A 24,364-nucleotide genomic window follows, 5' to 3' on the forward strand; every position below is an offset into this window, starting at 1 on the left:
GCTCCTCGGTAGAGCTCGTGTCTTTTAAGCAGTGCAATCCAAGGCAACTTCGAAGATTATATTCTCATAAGATCTCTGATAATTTCGAAACGTCGGTTTCTTTCTGTATTTGCCTGTGAAATATGGGTGGATCCATAATATCCTCAATTTTAATATATTCAATCGAAACTGAAGACTGTAATTTAGTAATTTATTTATTTAAATTTTTATTTATTATTATTATTATCATTATTATTATTATTATTATTATTCAAAAAAATATTATTATTATAATCATAATATTTATTAACCGTTTATTATGTGATAGCTATCCCACATAATAATAATAATAATTAAAATATGAATATTTTTTACACGTGCTGTTTGAATATCTTTATAGTAAAATAATTTGGTGCTTAACTGAGTGGAGTGAGATTTCTTTTTCTTTTTTAAAAAAAAATTAAGGATGTTTTTGAATCATTGAATATACCGTGTGGTAGGCGTGCCTGCTACCATTCTTTTGCGCTTCTTTTATTTTATTTAACTAGAACATAGTTAACTTTGGTCCATTGTGGGTAAGCATCAATAAGATAAACAAAACAAAAGAAAATAAAAGTTCTCTTTTAAGTCGAGGTATGATGAGATGTGAGAGTGGGACCTTCCACGATAAGTCTCTTGACTGCATGGAGGTCTGTTGAAAATAACTTTCTCGTTTTCCCACAAAATGATCAAGAATCCAATGATTTGGTAGTGTATTTCATATTCATATATAGCATCTTTTCATCGTTTAACATACTAACGTCATTGTGTAACATAGTCGATGATTCGTAAATAAATTTGCCATCATGAACTCAACACAAATATCGAATTGTATCACCAAATGCATAACTGGCGGGTTGGGGGTACATCAAAATTTCCAACGGAGATCGATTAAAATAAATGCAGATGTTAGAAAAGGTGACAACTGTTCAAGTAAACCGGGCGATGTAGTTTTACGAAGTATTGTAATCAGAATTTCCAGAAACCTAGCTTAGAGGAACAGGTAGAGGTTTGATGGCTACTTGAGGGATCCACTGACGATCCCTCAAGTAGTCCAAGAATTCCATAGAGTTTTATTATTATTATTATTAATTTTTTTTCTAAGCAGTAATGGTAATTGCTTGAAAGGAATTTCCTATCATGTTCACTGACAAATATATGTTTAATCAAGTGATAGTTATGTATTCCAACTGGATGTAATTTCTTTGATAGTATCCAAACCTCCAGTTTTATTTTGTCATATCAGAATTCATAGAATGTTTTCTGAGATATGAAGAGTGCAAATAAATAGAACAAGATTTCAAAATGACATTGTAATTTTTTAGTTTTAGGAAGTTTGAATTATATTCACAATGCTGATGCACTTTGTGAATTAGTCATCCCAGCTGTGATTGTTCCCCTATACTAATCTTTAACATGATATACATATAACATATGCATTGGGATTTTAAAAGCGATAACTCAAGCATTAAATGCCTTGTGCTATGAGGAAAAACTGTTAGTATTATGTTCAAACAGGACCTGATCTTTAATGTATTCCAGTCGAAATTAGTTTCAATTGTACAGTTGTTGATGTTAGAATCTTTAGAGAGTGATTATCATCTTGACAAATTAGCATTGATAAATTGGTGTGAGGTCTCAGCTGTGTGATAGCTATTCATGTTTGCCATTTAAAATATGCAGTTAATGTTTATTTTTTGTTATGGAAGGGGGAGAATATATATTTTCTACATTTCTAGTAATCAAGAAATGGAGTTTAAGTTTCTATAACATCAGTGTTCGAAGTGAGGATGGCTAAGAGAAAATGTCATCTCATTTTTTCTGCAAGTCCTTCACTTACTTTGGTGAACTGTAAACCACTATTTTATTTAGACAATAACCTTTAAGCTAATTGGTATATATTTTAGATGATTCCTGATTGCACACTGCAGCATAAGAATCATGTTTAGAACCCTGTTACCACACGACAAATACTGTGTGTTAATTGTATACATTGGTAACCAAAATAATTTTAAGATATTTTCATTAATTTCTGTTAGAGCTTCACATAACATTACCTAAGAAATGAATGACTTCAGAATGACTATTTTCAAAGATATGCTTTTTGATTTTAATGTAATTTTTAATGTTATTCTCGTGGAATAAAAAAAAATTTAAAAAAATTTAAAAAAAATAAAAAGTAAAATTATTTTAATGTTATGCATTTTAATGTGAGATATGTATCATCATAAACCTAATTACGGGTATAGACCTTATTGATCTGTTCCAACCTCATTATCCATCCAATATCCTTTTTTTGAGGTCTATCCTGCCTTCTCTTTCCATTTGGCTTATATTTTAGTATTTGTTTAGGATAATGGGTGTTGACCATTTGGTTTACATGTCCTATCTATTTTTGTTTATAATTGTTTAGTTTTTTTTCTATTGATTTTGTTTTTAGTTCTTTTATGTAATTCATAGATATTATGTAATTCATAGTAAACATTCTGATGAAAAGCTCAAAATACTATTAGCCTGCACTACTGCATGCTTAATCCCACAGTGTTTTCTCACATCTGTATACATTTAATTAAAGTAAGTACAATATGCCAGCCTGGCTGGCCGAGTGGTTAGCGTGTCAGCTCTCCAGTCAAGAGGTTGCGGGTTCGAATCCTGCTGTTGGCATGAATGTTTGTGAATGTCTGTGGAAATACTAGCAGTAGATGGCGTTGGTGTAGTTGCGGTCAGTTGGCGGAAGCAGAGTTGTAGAGTAGATCCCCTCTCTCGATGAGTCTTTGGACTCCCTGGAGGTGACAAATAATAATAATAATTTTTTTTTTTCCTGAACTTTTGCTGTTTACACCAAACAAATCTTATATACATTTTGTATGTACAGAAGTGCCATAGTGTAAAATTATTGTATGCCCACACTTCATAGAACCAAGTCTGGCAATGTGCCAAGAATAGTCAATTCATGCTGAAGGGGAGAAAGAAATAAAGGATGTATGAATTGGTCACCAACATGAGAAATCACGTACTTTATACATAAATTTTCCCTGTTGTACAAGCAAAATAGTTAGCGCTTTAAGAACTAGAATTTTCATAAAAGAAAAGTTAATTTTGTGACGTATGATTATAAACACTCATCCCATGAAACACATTGATTACCCTAATATCAGAATAGATTCTTCTTCTTTTGACGTGTGCAGAAGTGTTGAAGGGTCTTGCATCTGTGAGTGTACAGTAGACGTGAATTACTGATTTCCTTACAGTATTGTGGAGGATTAGTGATGTTTCACAGTACTGACTTTTTCAGATATATTACTTTTGATGGTTGAGACCAATTTTATTTGCAACTCTTATTACTTTTCATGTATTTTCATATCGACAGGATACTGTAGGAGAATATCTGATAGATGCCTGTTTGTCTGGTGCATTCCATTTAAACTGTATGATAGATTTTGATGAAACTTGATGTAAATCTTCTTGTCCAAAGAATATTCCAAAGTTCAGTTTTGGTTAAGATACTACACTTTTTTCTCTTATTTAAATAAGCCATTTGAAGTCATGACTCATTATGACCTCAATGGCCTATTTGTTTTACAATTAGAATATGTAAAAAGTTCTTTGTTTTTTTTTACATATTTAGTATGTGATATACTTCGGGATTTTAACAATTACAAAACTGCTATGCTGATATTGCAGTATATAGACTGTACTAAATATCATTAAAGCTGTAATGTGGGAAAATTTTAATATGCTTGAAGTTATGTATTTTGCTTATTGAATTTCTATAAACAAATTACATAACTGACATTTATGTAGGTACATTCATATGCTATATAAGTATTGGTAAGATCAATGTTTAACATAGGAAGTGAAGAGCACAAGGAATTTGGAGGCAATTGTGGAAGAAGACTTGAAATTTTGATACTGTCCAATTCCCCAGATTGCAAAATGAGGAATTGGACAATGAAATTTATTTGTGCTTATGGTCCCACAGACAGTTCTTGTAAGGAAGAAGTGGAGGAAGTTTTTGAGTAATTAGAGAAGGCAGCTGATGTAAATGAAGCTGGTCCTTGTAGATCTAAACAGCATGGTAGGAAATGAATCCCAGGCCTATAACCGGTTTTGGGAAAATTTAGAGAAAAAAGGACAAATTTAACAATAATGGTAAGTACTAGTAAATTTCTGTTCAGGACAGAGACTGTTCATCACTAACATCATGTTTCAACATGATGATGTGCACAAATTCATACAGAAAGAAGACACAAGAATAAAAAAAAAATTGACATAGTTATCATCAAGAGTGATAACTTCACACCAGAGTATAAAAGGGTTATGAAATTGGAAGCGATAAAAAATGAATATCATATCAAAAAGAAATATATGTAAGAAAGTGTCTAAATAAATTAAAATTGAGATGCTTTTACAAGTGAACTGTAGACTGAACTAATATAATTGAATACTTGTATTATATACACATATTCAAGAAAAATGAAAGAGTTCAAAAATAAGTGCAAAACTCTAGAGAATCAGTGGTAAACACTGAAGAAAACATATTGACTCACTTAAGAAGTTATTTGGTGAAATGGTCTGTAAGGATAGAAGAATCAGAACTCCATGTTGGTAGAAAATATTCAAGAGGAATGTAATTAGGAGAACATATCAGTTGCACAGACATCTCTGTGGAGTCAAAGACTCATCGTGGGGGGAGCCAAACTATCCGGACAATATCTTTCGTATCTCACCTTGAACTCATTGACTGACAAATCACTCACAACTGACACTAGCAACACATTCTACTCATTCACCACTCTCAAAAAAAAAGCTAATTCTCTCTCTTGCTTACTCAATTTCCAGGGATGACTCCTTTGTTCTGTCCCTCCCCCACCAGTCACTTGTTAAACGACTTCCCCTGTATCAATTCTATAAAACCCTTTAAGTAACTTAAATGTTTCTATCATATATTTCTATCAGATGACAAACAATATCAAACAGGAACTGCAGGTGAAAAAGAGGTTATGGCAGAGATATAAGGAGAGGAGTGGAGAGCATATGCATGAAGAATATAACACTCAGGCCAGGAGAATGACTAATATGGTAAGCAAGGCAAAACTGGAATACGAGACCTTGGTGCCAATAACGGATTGACACTAAGATCCAAAGAAAATCCTAGGGAATTTTTTAGCTATCTGGCCAGTAGGAGGAGAAATGATTGTGGAAGAATGACATTGTGGGATAAAAATGGGAATAGAGTGACTGATGCAGAGGACATAGTGGAGTTGTTTGTTAAATACTTTATTGGAGTATTTCATCCTGGAGAAGTAAGTTTTAATACTAGAGGGATAGGGCAGGTTCAAGTTTTAGAGGTTCATGAGGAGAGTGTGTTCGAAATACTGAGTACTCTGGATGTCAGTAAAGCTTTGGGATTGGATGGTATTTCACCACGAGTTTTGAGAGAATGTGCTAAAGAACTGACAGTTCTATTGACTTGGCTTTTCAATGAAAGTCTGGCTATGGGAACCCAAGCAATGGAAGGAAGGTAAGATAGTGCCATTGCATAAGGGTGGAAGCCTACAATTAGACACTTCCAGCAGACTGGAAGTGTCTAATTGTAGGCTTCCCCCTGTGAGGGTAAAAATGGATTTGTTAAGGGGTGCTCTTGCTTTAGTAATATGATTGCCTTTTATAATAAAGTGACAAGAGCAGTTGATGAGGGAAAGGCATATACTGCCATTTCTTTTTTATTTTGCAAAGGCATTTGACAGGGTGCCACATGATAAGCTGATATTTAAGTTGCAGCACATGGGTTTAGATGTCGGGTTTGTCAGTTGGATTCAGGATTGGCTGTCTGATAGGTATCAGAGAGTTGTGTATGGTGGGGCACTATCAAGGAGGCAGAATGTTACAAGAGGGGTCCCACAGGGCTCAATACTGAGACCTCTATTGTTTAACCTTTATATCAGTGACATTGTCAGTGGAATGCAAGGTGATATTCAGTTTACAGATGATGTGAAGCTGGGAAGGGTGGTAATAGTGCAGATGTGGCAGCCCTGGAAGTGGATTTGAATAAACTAGACAGATGGGCAAATAAATAGGGTTGTCGGTTTAATGCAGCAAAATGAAAAGTCTTGAATTTTGGGATACATTGATGGGAGGCTGCATACTCGATTGGAGGAGCTGTACTGGAGGAAGTAGGGGAGACGAGATCTGGGGGTGATGATTGATAGAAACCTGAAATTTGGGAACATATTGCAAAGGCGGTGAAGTTAACCCAGAGGATTGCTGCAATACTGAGAAAGATGCTGACCTGCAGAGATATCGTTCCATTGTATAAGACCCTAATCAGACCACACTTAGACTATTGTTCTCAAATATGGTCCCCAAGATTTGAAGGGGATAAATTAACTGTGGAAATGGTACAGAGGTGGATAACAAAGATGGTTTCTGGACTATATAATGTTAGTTATGAGGACGGCTGAGGGAATGTGGACTTCAGAGTTTTGTAGATAGAAGGAGAGGTGATATGATTGAGACTTAAACTGTGAGAGGTAGTTACAGGGTTGACACTGGGGAGTTCTTTCGCTTGGTGGAACAGTGTGAAGGAGCGATGACAAGGGCCATCCCTGGAAGTTACGAACGGAAGCTGTTAGCAAAAGGGTGAGAAGTGGTTTCTTTGTATGGAGATGGTTGAACTGTTGAATGCGTTGCCTGATAGAGTGGTGTAGAGCAAGAACGGTCAGTGAGTTCAAGGAGCGGTATGATAGACTTTGTGTTTTCCAGGAAGGACCTCCTATGATGGGTCTTTTGACTCCATGGAGGCCTGAATAATAATAATAATAATATCCCCACTTTTTTTTTAACCTATCAACCAACTTCTGCAATCCACAAACCCTTAATCCTCATAGGTTGCATTCTACAGGCCACTCACCATCCTGTTCACTGACTGTGAATCCTATCCATTACTTCCTCATCCCCCAAGAAACCCAGGAGACCAGACCTGAATGCAGTAATCACATGTGGACATATTAAGGCCTTATAAAGAAGAATGATAACTTCCTTATCCCTCAATAACCAATAGCTATTTTGGCAACCTTAGTAGCATTTCCTTTGCACTTTGACTCTTCAAATTCCTAGCTTCTTTAATTTTTTGGAGTATACTTCGTCTATGTTATACATAACGTTTTTTCATTCTAAAATGCATAATTTTGCAATTTTCCACATGAAATTTGCATCTATTATCTTTTGCCAGTATTCTCAGTCTATTTAAACCAACCTGCATGCTCTCGACATCATGTTGATTACTTATTACCCTACCCAGTTTTGTGTCAGCAAACAACTGAATATTTCTCCTCAAATCATTTCCTGTATTATTTATATGCAAATTAAACAGTGGTGGTCCAAGTACAGATCCTTGGAAAGTATCACTACCAAGACTGGTAGTGCTAAAGTGTTTTGTGTGAAGGAGGCAGGGGGGTAGCTCTCCAAAAACTCTGAGTGATGTACAAGATCACTCCAAGTCTCACTGAGTGACCCTAAAGGATCACTACTGAACTCATCACTCCTGATCTGAATCACTCCAGTGCTGGAAACTCAGCAGTTGCTCCAATTGATGATGGTAAAAACCCATCACAGAGCTGAACTGTCTACTCAGCAAGAAATTAGCAAGCCCAGAGACAAAGGGAGCCAGACCCAGGAAGATACCAAAGTTCAATGAGTACAGAATTGATATACGAGGGTGGTCCGAAAAGTTCTCGGCCTCGACCAGATGGCCTATCTGCAAGATTTTTTTTTCTTCTAAGTTTGTACATCTGTTATAAGCATCCATGTGAAATTGCAAGTCATTCTATCAAGTAATTTGTTTTATACAGCTGTCTGAAGCAAAAGTGTTCACTATATCCTTTGAAATGGATAAAATTGAGTATCGTGCGTTTATAAAATTCTTTGTAAAAGAAGGTATAACGCCAAAAGAAATTCATTCGACGTTCCTAAAAGTTTACAGGCTCTCTTCTCCTTTGTTTTGTACAATTCAGAAATGGGCTGCCGAGTTAAAACATGGCCATAACAGCCTTGAAGATGATCCACGTGAAGGACATCCAAAAAGTGTGACAACACCAGAAATCATGGATCAAGTGCGATATGGTATTGGATGACTGGCAAGTCAAAGTGCTTGAAATTGCTGAGACTATAGGCATTTCGAAAGAATGTGTAGGATATATTTTGCATGAAGAATTGCAAATGAAAAAGCTTTGCGCAAGATGGGTTCCGCGCTTGCTCACAGCAGATCAAAAATGCACTCGCATGAAAATCTCTGAACAGTGCTTGCATCGCTTTTATAAGAAGAAAACTGATTTTGTGCATCAATTTATTACTATGGATTAGACTTGAATTCACCATTACATACCAGAATCCAAACAGCAGCCAAAACAGTGGACCAAAGAACACAAAGTCGGTTCCATCAGCAGGAAAGGTCATGGCATCGGTGTTTTGGGATGCTAAAGGCATTTTGTTTATTAATTATCTTGAAAAGGGTAAAACAATAACTCGGGAATATTATTCCGATCTTTTAACCAGACTAGATGAAAAAATTCTTAAAAAAAGATCTGGTTTGCAGAAGAAAAAAATATTTTTCATCAGGACAATGCAACCTGCCCACAAAGGTGTTTTGACAATGGAAAGATTAAGAGATATGATCTGCACTATGAATCATTGGAACATCCACTTTATTCCCCATATTTGGCTCCCTCTGACTTCTATTTCTTTTCAAAACTAAAACTCTTCCTTGCTGGTCACCATTTTTCTTTGAATCAAGAGCGGATTGCAGCTGTAGAGGGGTATTTTGCAGATTTTACTGAGGACCACTACAAGGACGGGATAGCTAATGATGCAAATTTGGGTAGTGTAATACTTTAATGAGGCAATGTTGTGAGCTTGCATGATGATTTAAATAGGCTCTTAGTTTGGGCTCAAGTTAGTTGGTGTCAGTTTAATGTGGAGAAATGTAAAGTTATGCAGTTTGGGGATAAATCTATTACAAATCTTTGTGCCACATTGTTAATTGAATACAGAGGTCAAAATGTTGAATATTACTTTCTTAATGTTAAGTAAAGTAATTATTCTAACATGTGTTGTGTCTCCATAAATTCTTCGCTATGAAGGAAGACAGAGTTGAAGTTTAGAAGGCATATTGTAGGTTGCCGAGGTAGCTCTTAAGATTATTTCGCTATTGAAGAACACACCAGTAGAAATAAGGATATTTGATTCATTTTAATAAGTCCTTGATACATCTGTATTACTGTGCTCAGGTCTTTTCTCCTGGGTTTCTTGATGATTAGAAAGTGATAGAGAGGATTTGGAGGTGATTGACCAAGATAGTGTGTGGAATGCAAACAGTGAGCATTAATTGACTGTTTGTGGATTGCAGAAATTGGTTAATAGGCATAAAAGAGGGGATATTATAGAAGCATTTAAGTTTCTTAAAGAGATATATAGGATTGATATAGGTGAAATGTTTTGGCACTTTGCTAGAGTGGGCAGAACAGGAGATCATCCATGGAAGTCAAGTACAAAGTGTGGTTATTAGGAGGTGCAAGGACTAAATTTTTTGCTTGGCGATTTGTGAATGAGTAGAATGGGTTGCCAGAGTCAGTTGTGAGTGCTTTCTCTGTTAATGGGTTCAAGGAGAGGTACAATAGATTGTGTGGATAGCTTGTCTCCCCCACAGTGAGCCTTCAGACTCCATCAATTTTTTTCTCATCCCATAGAGCAAGCATTATATATAATACTGCTATTATCAACTCAATTCTGAATCCAAGTCCTCACTAATCTCTCTAACACCTTAACCTCAACCCTAGACACAAAACTTGTATATTCTATAAATTTTTAGCCTGTCTTATCCCCCTCCCCATGAAATGTCACAATTTTATCCTCTTTCCACTCTCTTGGGATTTGTACCTCATGTTAAACAGGTTTACCAAGGGTATTATTAATTCCCTGGAGCATTCCTTCTAGATATGCAGTGATATATTATTAATTCTACTACTTTATTATTATCAAGTTTATTTAATTCCTTATATACCTTCTGCTCACTCACCATCAATCCCCTCCTAAATTATATCCACTGCACTCAAGTTTCTCATGATGTTGCATTCATGAGGATGAAATGATTAACTTATAAACTGCTTATTGAATACCTCAGTTGTAGCCACTACAGCAGTTACCAATCTAACATTGCTATCTTCATCTATTAACATCGTCCTGGCGTAGTGATTCTTTCTACTGCTTGCCACATATCAAAAGAACTCACTAGAATACTTTTTGGCTTGAATGGCCAATTTCCATTTATTCATTTATGATTACTTCATAGATGACTGGTGGCATGGGTAGAACATTGTCATCTCTCACACTTCTTCCCTCTCTTTCACAAATACTTCAGTCTCACCTGATCTACTCTCCAGCTTGTTTCCATCACCTCTGACTTGCTTATCTCTTGTTCATATTACATTTATTGTAGCTTATTGATATTAATAATAATATGTAATAATATTAATATTATTACATCATGCAATACCTACTTCTGTTTGAACTCATTTACTGACTGAGCACTCATGACTGATGCTAGTTGCTGATTCCACTCACTGACCACTCTCCAAGTAGAAAATCTGGTCTCCTTACATGCTTGCTAACCACATTCATACCTGTTTTTTTTAGGGAAGACCCTTTTCCTCTAGTCATTATTGAAAAATTGTTTCTTTATCAATCCTATAAAAACTCTTTTTGTATCATATCCTCCTCCTTCTTTCCATCTATCATCCAATTTTTTAACTTGCAAATATTCAATCAGTTCTCGTAGGGAGTATTCCAGAGACATGTCACAATCATGGTCGCTTGACTGTGGATCCTTTCAATTTTTTTCTCATCCCAAAGAAGCCCAGATGACCGGAGATGTACACAGTTCTAATCTTCTTCTTCTTCTGCAGCTTCTCCCACTTAAGTGGGGTCACTGTTTGTAATGAGTCTCCTCTGCACCTTCCTGTCTTGGGCTGTCACCATATCCATGTTCTTCATCTTCAAGGCCTCTTCTACCACTCCCTCCATCTCTTCTTTGGCTGCCCACGCTCCTCTTCTTTCTTTACTTCTTTCTCCTCTCCTTGCTCCTTCCCCCTGATGCTATTAGAGTATTCGAGGGCTAGGGGTGAGTCTTTCCTATCTTGCTAAGTCATTTCGTCTTATGCAGCCACTGAAGGAGACAAGCTAGCCTCAATAGGTGCCGGTCCCAAGCCCGGATAAATGCGAGGGTTGATGTCAGGAAGGGCATCCGGTCGGAAAACTTCAGTCCCAACTCAAACTACACAGTTCTAATCATCTGAGTTTATTAAGTATATTGTACTTATCAAAGCCTTATAAAGAGGTATAATAGCTTTCTTCTTAATTTGTTAGTGTATTCTACAATACACTCAATCAGGTAATTCTTTGAGCTGTTTTAGCCACTTTTTGCAATATGCCATTTTAACTTCAACTGTATGTCTAACATCAGCCCAAGACCCCTAGCCTCTTCACATTCTTACAATCCGGTTCACAGCTGGTAATCTTTTCATCCCAAATGAAATGAAATCTTACAGTGTCACATTAAACTGATAACCATTCTATCCTTTGCCCATGCAGTCACTCCATTTAAAAGATCTCTACACCATATATATATTAATTATTGCTCTCTTGAATTTTAGCACACAGCTCAATATTTCACTTTGGATCATTTCTTATATCATTAATGTACAAATTAAATAGTACTGGCCTGAAGATAGAGGCTTGACATTACACCACTAGTCACCCACTTTCTACTCCTCCAGAAACTACTTTCTGATGGCTATCCATCAACCATCTTTTTATCCATCTCCATTTGCTCCAGTTTATCCAACAGATCATTAATGTTATGGAACAATATATTTTGAAAATATGAACTTGATTATACAATACCACTATTTATACTGTACGTTGACAATGTATACATTTTTAATTGTTTATTTTCTGTTGTATAATTATTGTACTATTTTTTATTTTTTTGTAGGTAGTAGTACTGTTCCTGAAAAATAATAAGAAAGCACAACAGATGCATGTTTGCAGATTTAATTGCACAGATTGAAGCTAGCTTTTTTTCATTATATATACATTTATATATTAATGGCTCTATAACTGATGAAACATAAAAAATTTCTCTTTAAAATCATGGCAATGCGTAACCTTGTTGAAGGAGAATGTGGGGGTTCTAATCCTCTTGTGAAATTATCCAGTCATGTTAGTCAAGACAGAGCTATGAGACAGGTAAGATAGAAGTAGAGTACCTGAAAGTGAAATTTATTTATTTTTTATTTTTTGCTTTTAATTTTATTTAATCATTAAATATAATTGGATAACTCTTATTTTCTAATATAATAATTGCCAGCCTAGTTGGCCAAGTGATTAGCTATCTGCTCCACAAACCCCATGTTGTGGGTTTGAATCCCATTTTGGACATGTATGTTTGTGATTGTTGGCACTTATTGGAGACTTGAAGTGACTTTGAAAAGTTTTGTGCTTGGATTCTAAAGCTTGGTTCCTGTGGATTAAATAAATAAATAAATTAAAAATAAAATAAAATAAAAAATATCCAAAACTCCCATTGCCTAATCACAGTGCCTTATGTACCATCAGTTTATAACCTTTCTTAGGTGGGGGACACACAGAAAAGTGTCATCATCAAATTCCTGACATGTACCATCAAGGGGAGTACAAGATATTATAGTACTACATGAAAAATTTACATCATTACTAACTTCCACTAGATTTTCCTCGAAATCAATCTGTTACCTGTCAAGACTTCAACATTATCAGATCTTATATTTCTGTCTTCTAAGGCACTTTTTACTGTATCAATTCACCAATATCTTGGTCTTCCTCTGGGTCGTTTTCCTGTCAACCTGGCAGACAATACTTGTTTTGCTAATCTTTCCTCTCCCATTCTGTTAAAGTGACCATACCACCCAAGATTAGCTCTGCTAACCATGTCAAGTTCTTTTCTAATATCCTCATTTTTAATATCATATTGCCATTGATTCCATCTGTTCATGCCCCTAATCTTTCTCAGGACTCTCATATCTGTGGTCTCTAGTCTTTGGTTAAGTGTTTTATTTCTAACCCAGCTTTTAGGTCCATAAGTTAAAATTGGTTTGAACGCTTTGTTGATTCTGTTGTCTATTTCCATATTTAATTTACCATCTTCATTAAAATTTGTGCCTAAGTAGCTAAAATGTTTTACGTGTTCTATAGGTTTTCCATTCACAATGCAGTTGATATGTTCAATACTTCTGCCATATAGATAATGAATAAGAGAGGGGATAATATACATCCTTCTCTGACACCAGATTTAACATTAAACCATCTTCCTGTACCTCCTTCAATTCTAACTACTGACTTCCAACTCAAATAAAGACTATGTATTGCTTGATATTGTAAACGAATGCTGTTGCATTGTAATAATATGTTATTATTTATTTATTGCTTGTAATGTCTTTTGCTCTATACTTTCTATATTATCTATATCTTTATATGCCGTTATTCTAATTTAGCTGTGCACGTTTTCTCTCTCTCTGAATCTTTCTTGCTTATATTATTAGGTACTATGTTTATCTACCCTTCACACTACGAGTCTTATGCCTGAGATACTAGAAAATTTATTTAATTTAGAATGCTCCACTAATATAATTTAATTAGCATAAAACTCAATAATACGGCCGCCAGATTTCTCTCTCTAACACAAATTCCGTCAATAAAACTTTACACAAACAGTCGTTGTCTATTCTTTTACTTAACTTTACGCTTCGGCTATATCACTTAGTTTCCTGTTCACAAGTCCGATTTATTTAGGAACAGTGCAGTTGTAAAAATAAACAAACAGGCAGCACTCTTTTAACAAAAAGAACAAAACGATTTATTTACATTACTATGAAATATACATTTAAACATTTGGGAGATTGCTTTCTCTATCCATTTATAAAATCTTTAGCATAAATTATAACCTATTTACTTTAACACTAATTAACTTCTTTAACTCACAATCTTATTTACTCTCTGCTTACAAATTCAACTTATTAAACTTCTAGTTTACTTGCAAAGAGGTTAGCTAACTCTCTCTTAAGTTATCTCTACAAATTTTATATGAACTTCCAATATGCCAATCGATTCTCTTAATGACAATTCTTACTACTAATTGAACAATCTAAAGTTTCTTAAAAGTCCATCTACAACCTACTATGAGAGGGAATTTACAAAAGGTTTTAACTTACAAAAGACTCAGCATCGCACATTCAGTCAAAAGTCTTTCACTACAGTCTTATGGCATTTCTTTCAATTCAGATCTTGAGCTTCCTCAGGAATGTCTGGTTTCAGTATTATATCTCAATGGGAAAATAGTGGGCTGTGAACTACAACTGGCAAAAGGTTGTTCTCCCACAGCAAAAAAGAAAATCTTCTGAGTGAAGTTGCTTCGGGTAACTTACATCGCCTTTTCTCCTCTGGTTTGGCTTGCCAAAAATGCCTGGACAAACAGCCGCCTCCAATGACCGTAATTGCCGCCAACTGACTCTCTTATGGATTCCCGAATCTGTTCCCTCTCTCTGGCGATGACTGGAAGCCTTTCCTTCTTTGGCAACGTCTGTAAGCCCTCTCTCTCTCTCTCTCTCTGGCCTGGAAGTCGTCTCTCTCTCTAGTGACGTCTCAAACCGGGAAGTTCTTTATGCTTGGCTCAGTCCCTTTTTATTATCCTTCTCTGAGACCTCGCACATAGTTTGTAACCCTCGAAGAATTCGGCATGATTCTTTCATCTTAAGTTTCAAGTTCGGTCCGCTTTCTGTTCTCCTCTGCTTTCTTTTGATTATAAGTTGCCAGCCATCGGAAAGTTGTTTGAACCTTTCTGACTGACTTCGGAGGTGTTTATGTGCAGAGCTTTTAAGCCTTTCACATACATACAAAATTTCATAAACAACCTTTCTTATGCCGCCATGTAGATCTATTACATACAGCTCCAGCGGCAAAACATTATCTTTGTTTTTAACACTCTAAAATATTCTTATTAAAGGAGTATATACAGTTAACTTCCAAAGGGTTATTTATAAAAATATCTAGACAAAATATACAGGGACAAACAAGTTATTTTTTACAACATTCTCATGGGACTTGACGTATGTAAAAATTGATGTAAAGCACTTTGATATTTTTAAGCTACATCAAGTTTTTACAATATAATGCCTCATTGGTACCATATGACTGTAGCGTTTTGAATGGCTTCTCTCTCTTGGTGTCTTGTCATATGCCTTTTCCAGATCTACAAAACTTAAATACAGATCTTTGTTATATTCCCATGATTTCTCAACTATTTTTCGTAACGTGAACATATGATCTTGACAGCTTCTATGGCCTGAATCCAGCTTGTTCTTCACCAAGTTTCCCTTCCACAATCCTCAACCATTTTTCAAGTATACTTGCATAAATCTTACGAGGAACACTCAGTAGAGAAATACCTCTCTAATTCTCACATTCAGTTTTATTTTCCCTTTTTATATATAGGTACTGTGAGAGCTCTACTCCAATCAATTGGAATTCATTCCTCTGTCCAGACCTTCTGAATTATGCAGTGCAGCCATTGTAAGACTTTTATATCTCCATACTTGAGCACTTCTGGCTGAGTATCATCTACTCCAGCTGCCTTTCCACATTTCAGGCTTTGATGGCTTTTTCTACTTCAAGTATATGTATGTATTCCTGATTGCATGCCTGGTCAGTGTTTTTTACCACTGTGCTGTCACTGATTGTTTCATTTAGCAATTTTTTTGAAGTAATTACTCTTTACATCAAGGATATCTTTTTCTCCAGATTTCATGTCATGTCACCTTTATCATCTCTAATTCCTTTTATAGCACTCTTTCCTCCATTTCTGAGCTTCGTCAACAACCTCCAGAATATCTTGCCACTTCTTGATATTTATCTCTTATGTTCTTACCAAAGTCTTACAATAACTTTTGTTTAGCTAGTTTTACACAGTGTTTAGCTTTCTTACATTTGTCTCGGTATGAGACCAAGAATGGCACTGCTTCACTGTGCTGCTCTTGGTCTCATTTACTCTGCAGCTGAATACTGCTCACCTGTATGGCTAAACAGCAACCATATATACTTGGTTGATGCTCAGCTCGACACCACTATATGCCTTATTTCTGGAACTGCAAAATCAACCCCATTCTACTGGCTTCTAGTGCTGAGCAACATCCCACCTCCACATCTCTGCAGATCCAACTTTCTTCTACTTGAATACAGCAAAATCATGGAAATCCGAGATCTTCCATTCCACGAAGACATGACATCCTGACCCTAAAAATAAATAGGCTAAAGTCATGGCATCCTCCAATCCTAACAGTGAAAAATCTTGCAGAGACAAATTTTAACATGAAGGAGAAGTGGAAAGAGTTTCAAGAGAGTACTTCCATGAATTAGTGGATCCCACATAGAGTTCACTAATTCATGGAAATCCACAAAATCCCTTCTGGTTTTGACCTACCTCAGAAAACTTGGTCTATCCTGAACAGAATCTGCACCAATCATGGCAGATGTGCAGACCACAACTTACAAATGGGGCATGATTACCTCACCCAAGTGTGACTGTGGATCATTCCTCCAGACAGTAAGTCATATCACAGCAGAATGTGCTTAATATGCATACAGTGGAAACCTGTCGGACTTCATCCATGCTACACCAAGTGCAGTTGATTGGATAATTAACCTAGACATACAGTTGTAGTCTATTCTTGGTGCCTCTTTTATGACTGTTTTATATCATGTTTAAGTATTTTGTCTGTTTTGTGCTAAATGTTTATATATGCTAGGGGGGGCTCCCCCCCAATTCACCCTTCCAATTCACACCATCTTCTAAACCTACTACACTCCCTAATTTTATATCATTATTAACCACAGCTCATCTTCCTCATCCTCTATCACATTACTTGTCTCTCTCGTTCCGCATTCACTCATTTCTGAGAGAACACTACCAGAATCTGTTATGCTAATTTCAATATTGCCTAAGCTCTTCCTATTTTCTACATTTTAAGCAGACACACCCTCCCCAGTCTCTCATCTACCACACTTTTGTCTCCTGGGATGCAAATATGCCATAAGCACCGCATACCACAAAATCTTGTAGTATTCTTTGTAAAATGTAGTCTTTAAATGGTGGTATGCTGGGCGATAACATATTGGCAAACTAAATTACCGCTGGCACCATTATTCAAACACTGCATAGAGAGCACTGACAAATTATCTAGATTAGACTCCCTTTAAATTTAAAGGAAAAAACCAATAAATGATATTAAAAACTTATCTTTTTACTCTACTGCCTCATTAACACATCCTACTGTAAGGGCACCATTGTATTACGCTCCTAATTTTTTGAAAATGCTGTACTGGTTGGTTTGTTTTCAGCTCAGAATTGTGAGCAATCCTATGACACATCCATGAAGTCCAAGGACTCATCCTCAATGCAACATGTTCTAGAAATATTCCTTCCTGTTGTCAAGGGCAACATTAAATTAATCCTATGGAAAATCCTATGTTTAGCTGAGATTTCTTCTTCTTCCTCTTCTTCTTATTATTATTCAGGCCTCCATGGAGTCAAAAGACTCATCATGGGAGGTCCTTTCTAAGAAGCACAAATCTATCAAGACTCATCGAGGGAGGTCCCTCCTAGGAAACACAAAGTCTATCATACTACTCCTTAAATGCATTGACCGTTCTCGCTCTCACCACTCCACCAGGCAATGCATTCCATGGTTCAACCACCCTCCATGCAAAGAAACCCACTCCTCGCCCACTTTCTCACAGTTTCCTTTCGTAACTTCCAGGGATGGCTCCTTGTCATTACTCCTTCCTGTTGTTCAATGAAGTGAAAGAACTCCCCATTGTCAGCCCTGTAACCCCCTCTCAACAGTTTAAAAGTCTCAATCATATCACCCCCCTCCTCCTATCCACCAAACTCTGCAGTCCACACACCCTCAGCCGATCCTCATAACTAACATTGTACGGTCCTGACACCATCTTTGTTATCTGCCTTTGTACCCTTTCCACAGTTAATTGATCCCCTTCAAATCCTGGAGACCAAATCTTAGAACAATAGTCCAAGTGTGGTCTGATCAGAGTCTTATACAATTATTATTATTATTATTATTATTACGGGCAACTCCAGGGAGTCATTAGACTCATCGAGGGAGGCCCCAAATCATTTTCATCACAACTATTCGACATTCATACAGTATCTATCATACCTCGCCTTAAACTCATTCACTGTCACAGCATCCACCACAGACTCAGGGAGCGCATTCCACTCATTCACTACTCTAAAAGTAAAGAACCCAGCTCTAACACCTTTACTAACCACACTTTTGCCCAGTTTCCATGGATGTCCCCTAGTCCTCCCACAACCAGCCCTGTTCTCAAAAATATCTTCTGAATTAATTTTATAGAAACCCTTCAGTAATTTGAATGTCTCAATCATATCTCCCCTCCTCCGCCTATCAACCAATTTTTGCAACCCACAAATCCTCAACCTGTTCTCATACGGTTCATTCCACAGACCTGCTATCATCTTGGTCACTCGCCTCTGGATCCTCTCCACCTCCTCCCCATCAAGAAGAAACCTAGGTGACCAAATCTGAGCACAGTAGTCGAGATGAGGTCTTATCAAGGCTCGATACAGAGGAACAATAACCTGCTTGTCTCTGCTTGTCAACGTATTCTTCAGCAACCAAGTGATTTGATGAGCTGATTTGGCCACTTTTGCAATGTGTCCCCTAAATTTCAATTCCTTATCCACCAACACTCCTAAATCTCGTGCCTCATCAATTTCCTGGAGCACGGTTCCACCAATGCAGTAAACTGCCTCCCATCTTTTCACCCCAAAATGCATAACCTTACATTTTGCCACATTAAATTGACATCCATTCTCCCTAGCCCAGACCTCCAATCTATCCAAATCATCCTGCAAAATTTTGACGTCATCTGCATTCACTATTGCCCTACCCAACTTCGCATCATCCGCAAACAAATGAACTGTTCCTCTCAGATCCTTTCCTATATCATTTATGAACAAATTAAACAGCAGTGGTCCAAGAACAGATCCTTGTGGTACACCACTAGTCACAGGCCGTCTAGTGGACTCTACTCCTGAGTAAACCACTCTCTGATATCTCTCCGTCAACCACCCTCCTATCCATCTCACCAACCCTATGTCCATTCCCATATGCTGCAATTTACTGATTAGAATTCCATTATACAATGGAATGATAACTGTTTTATCTCTGCAGGTCAGTGTCCTTCTCATTATTGCAGCAATCCTCTGCGCTACCTTCACTACCTTTGCAATATGTCCCCTAAATTTCAGGTTTCAATCAATCATCAACCCCAGATCTCTTATCTCTCCTACTTCCTCCAGTATAACTCCTCCCATAGAGTATGCAGCATCCCATTGATGTGTCCCAAACCTCAAGATCTTACATTTTGCTGCATTAAAATGACACCCCCATCCATTTGCCCATCTATCTAGCTTATTCAAATCCTCTTGTAGGGCTACCACATCTGCACTATTACTAATAACCCTTCCCAGCTTCGCATCATCCGCAAACAACCGAATATCCCCTTGCAATCCACGGACAATGTCATTGATATAAAGGTTAAACAGTATAGGTCCCAGTACCAAGCCCTGTGGAACCCTGTGGAACATTACCTTCTGCCTCTTTGATATTGCTCCACCATACACAACTCTCTGATACCTGTTGGACAGCCAATCCTGAATCCAGTTGACCAATCTGACATCAAGACCCATGTGCTGCAACTTGAATATCAGCTTATCATGTGGCACCCTGTCAAATGCCTTCGCTTAGTCTAAGAAAATGGCAGTATATGCCTTTCCCTCATCTAATCCTCTTGTAACTTTATCATAAAAGGCTAGTATATTTCTAAAACAAGAGCACCTCTTAACAAATCCATGTTGACTCTCACTGATAACATTACCCTCATCTGGCCAATGCTGTATACGGTCCCTCACTACTTTCTCCGAGATCTTATTAACTACTGATGACACACAAACTGGTCTATAATTAGACACTTCCAGTCTGCTACTGCCCTTATGCAATGGCACTATCTTACCTTCCATCCATTCCATGGGCACCTTTCCTGCAGCCAGACTTTCATTGAAAAGCGAGGTCAAGGGCACTGTCAGTTCCTTAACACATTCTCTCAAAACTAGTGGTGAAATACTATCCAGTCCTACCGCTTTACTAACATCCAGAGTACTCAGTATTTGGTACTCATTCTCCTCATGCACCTCTAAACCTCGAACCTGCTTTATCCCTCTAGTATTCAAATTGACTCCTCTGGGATGAAATACTCCAATAAAGTGTTCATTGAACAATTCCGCTATGTCCTCTGCATCAGTCACTCTATTCCCATTTTATCCCACAGTGTCATTCTTCCACATGAACAAGTTATGAACAGTATAACACACATACAATGAATTCTAAGGACTCATTGCAGGAAGGCACTCCACACCACACAACCCACCATCTACTGTCCATTAATAATACTTTTATCTGCTGATTGTGCATTTATTTTCTGGCCAGTTTACTTGTATGTGGGATGAAATCTCCAACTTTCTGGGAGGAAAAAAAAATCCCTGCTCTCTCTCTCTCTCTCTCTCTCTATATATATATATATATATGGGATTGGGCAGCTCACCTTCAGTTGCAAAAATTCCCATATAAAGATGCCTCTTGTTATGATGAGAAATGAATTCAAGTCTTTCCACTTGAAAGGTGCATTGTCCTGTCATTTTTACATATGCTTGGAGGTATGCAAGTTAGATTAGATAACCTTAATCCCAGATTTAAAAAAAAGCAGTTCATTTACTATTCACAAACCACATTCCTCCTTGTAATATCCTCTTTCTAGATTCAATATTATATCTCATGCAAATGATCTTTTCTTTGGCATTCATGATCTGTTGTATTTATTTTAGTTGATGCAATAATTTAGCTGGTTTGTATATTACGGTTGTTGTCATAGACATTTATGCAGTATAATCTAATTCCAGTCAGAGAGGTCTATCATATATAAGGCACAGATTTTTAGATACTACCACTTCAATAGCATACTCAGCCATCCTCAGTAGAAAACATTCTCTTGCTCATACTACTGATGTCACTTCTTTAAACAGTGGTCTCTGTACTTTCCTAAAAATCTCATCTTCTCAAAAGTAGGTTGCCATTTCTGTATACATCAATTACTATTTTCTGCCTAATCCAAATTCATAAAAAAAAAAAATAAATAAATAGCTTTCATTAAGAAGTTTTTTTGGTTATGTAAAAGGTGTCTACCATTAATTAAGTGAGTAGGTGGGGACACTTATTCTTACTAAATGCATTGATACACCACATGCATTTGCTGCTATATGTATGATGGCATTGCAATGCTCATGCAGAATGAACCCTCTACCTCAGGGGTTCCCAACCCTATGCCCGTGGGCACCATGGCACCCGTCGATCAATTTGTGTGTGCCCGCCGCTGTTCAACCGTGTGCCGTATAGTTTGAAATAATCATGCAACAATTCATGGCATGCTATAAGACGCATGCGTTAATGACACATGACGAGTATTAAACGCATACAATGTAAAGTAGATGCGCATTCGAAGTTGTTCATTCCAGTTTAAGAACTGGAATATCATCATATTCTCCTAATTATGAAGCACTGGCCAATGAAATGGAATGCCAAAGATCACACTAACTTACATATATATATTTAAATTTTTATATAATGTAAACTTTTAAGTAATAAAACATTTGATTATAATGTAAACTTTGTATGTATTCATTTAACAAAAGAATTCAAAAAATTTGCTTGAAAATATAGATGGTGCCCGTCGCCCTACCGGTATTTTAGAATGTGCTCTAGTAAACAAAAAGGTTGGGAACCCCTGCTTTACCTGATGTTACAGAGTATTATTGAATTAGACTCAACTCTGTAAATAGGATTAACATTCTTTATTCTATTTATGATTATGCTGCTACACTGATGATGGCTAGTTAGTTTCTAGTCAATATATTTGCAATAATAAAAAGTATTATTTATTCTTGTGAATATGTGTGTCTAATAGACTAAAAAAAATGCATGTTTTTTTACTAAGCATCTGACAATATTTACTTTTATTTATTTATTTATTTATTTATTTTTTAATATCTGATCCATACACGACAGGCCACAAGACCTATAGCACACTAGTGCTGTGTGTGGACAAGAAGAATAGAAGAAAGGAGGAATCTGTGCACATTTTGCTTGAACAGCTGAGGGTTGTAATCTTTGGGGAAGGCAGAGTGGGGGGGGGGATGGTTGGATGGATTTCAAATTTTTATAGAATTAGCAGCTGTGAAGGTGTGAAGTAGTGTTTGCAAAAAAAAAAAAAAAAAAAGTACTTCAAGTTTTTTGGCAGCTGTGGAAGCTATAGTCGAAATATGGTTGTGCCAGGAAGGATCGGAGTTGCAGGTCGAAGAAGAGAAATCTGATCATGTTTGGATATCACAGTATTGCGGAAGGAAGGGAGATGTGAGCTATTTCTCACGAGAGATCAGATAGAACTGAGTTTTGGTGGCATTGAAGTTTACAAGGTGGGATATAGCTAGGAGATTTGAGTTCATATCTCTGGAAAGAGCTGTGTAATGTGTAGTTCGGGCAGTTGTGGTGTACAGTGGCTGTTGAGGTTGCCAGTTGGGGTTTTGAATGGAATAGTAATTCTGGTTTAGATGACTGTTGGTGGTGGTGCACATCGTTTATATTGCTGTTTAAGCCATGAATGTTGGTGAAGTGGATGTGGAAACGTTTTTTTTGATAAGGATTAGTATTGGTGGGTTGTTTGGTTGGATTACTGTTGTCTTTTATAATTTTTTTTGGTTGGATTTTTGATATCTTTAATGCTTTTTTTTTTTTTTTTTTTGAATTATTTTGTGTGGAAGAATTTTTGAGATCCGCAGTTAAAACGTAGTAAAATTTCTTTTGGTTCTGGTTCATTATGTTTGGTGAGGAAGAGATAAAATGCAAGTGGGGCATGCAGTGACAGACTAGCAAACATACTGCCCACACACATAGGGGATTCAGTCTCCTGTCCATACATGGCCTAGACAGTTCCCCTGCAGCCACAGTATTTGGTCTACCTCCAGTCACAAATTGGCAAAATATGTGGTTGCAGGATTTTTCGCTAGTTGATCGCATCCTCCTCCTGTATCAGTTAATTATGCTGCCATCTCTTTGACTTTTTGGGTCTGTGGGAGAAGGGATGATGTTACTTGTATATGAAACTTAGCAACCTTTCAGTTTTCTCTGATATGTTTACAGTTAGGAAAAGGGGATAGATTATTTATAAATGAAAGGGGCTTGGATTCAAGTCTATATCATGCAGGAGTAATTTGTTTAGTGCCCCTGTAAAATAGGTGATTCTTATTGTGTATTTTCATTAGAATAATTAGTGTTTTATAGTGTATTATCACTTATTTTCATGTTTTTATTTTATATGGTATATTTTATAATATATTTGTTGAGATATTGAATATAAAAGTATTACTGTGAATTGATGCAAACAATGCACAAGCACAATAATGCATAACAAAAAGAAACACTAACCTGAATAGTGAAGTTGAGAACAAAAACTGTACAAAGTCATCCTAGTATTGAACCAAATGAGGATATTGAGAGTGAATTAACATTCAAAATCTGAAGACTGAAAAATTTTCTGATAGATGCATGGGAATTACAAAAAGTTATAAAGTGTTTAGATAGGAAGTATATGAAAATTAACCAGCAAAAGAGCGGGGGGAACCAAACAAAGCACTGAAGCAGATATGATATTATTAAGTAATAATCAGCTAAAATAAATAAAAGTAGAGTAAAATATAAAGGGAAGGGAATTTTGTATGATGACTCCTTCATAAAACATGCCATTGATGATCATGTTTTACTTAAAGTTTTCTGAAAGCAAAAATATAATAAATGCAATTGAAAAACAGTAAATGATAAATAGTATAAGATAGGATATGAAAGAGATTTCTGGATGAAGTCAGAGTGAAAATCATTGATCTGTCACTAAGATATGGTACTACTATATTAAGAAGGGCTATGATGACAAATGATGCAATCCTCAGGCTGAGTAGAAGGATTGGTTCTGAGTTCTTGGATGTGTGGAGTGAGATGGTTAAGGGAAGAATGAATGTATATAAGAGGGCCTGCTCTTAAATGCATTTGGCTTC

The 24,364-nt window shown here is 36.6% G+C and overlaps 1 protein-coding gene across 2 annotated transcripts in view; it reads left to right on the forward strand.

The window, feature by feature from the left end:
- The first annotated feature begins 426 nt into the window (after positions 1 to 426).
- Pex5 (peroxisomal biogenesis factor 5) overlaps positions 427 to 24,364 on the forward strand; it is a 532,250-nt gene continuing 508,312 nt past the window's right edge. Inside the window, exons 1-2 of one of the 2 annotated variants that reach the window (XM_090407992.1) lie at positions 427 to 554; positions 12,068 to 12,321. In XM_090407992.1, coding sequence (XP_090264118.1) covers positions 12,196 to 12,321 — 126 coding nt within the window. In that variant the 5' untranslated portion in view covers positions 427 to 554; positions 12,068 to 12,195. Of the gene's footprint in view, positions 727 to 12,067; positions 12,322 to 24,364 lie in introns of both variants that reach the window. The other variant, XM_090407991.1, reaches the window with a different exon arrangement.

Source organism: Typopeltis vanoorti, chromosome 18, assembly GCF_054136105.1.
Source record: "Typopeltis vanoorti isolate ZY-2024b chromosome 18, IOZ_Tvanoo_1.0, whole genome shotgun sequence".
NCBI classification, from domain to species: domain Eukaryota; kingdom Metazoa; phylum Arthropoda; class Arachnida; order Uropygi; family Thelyphonidae; genus Typopeltis; species Typopeltis vanoorti.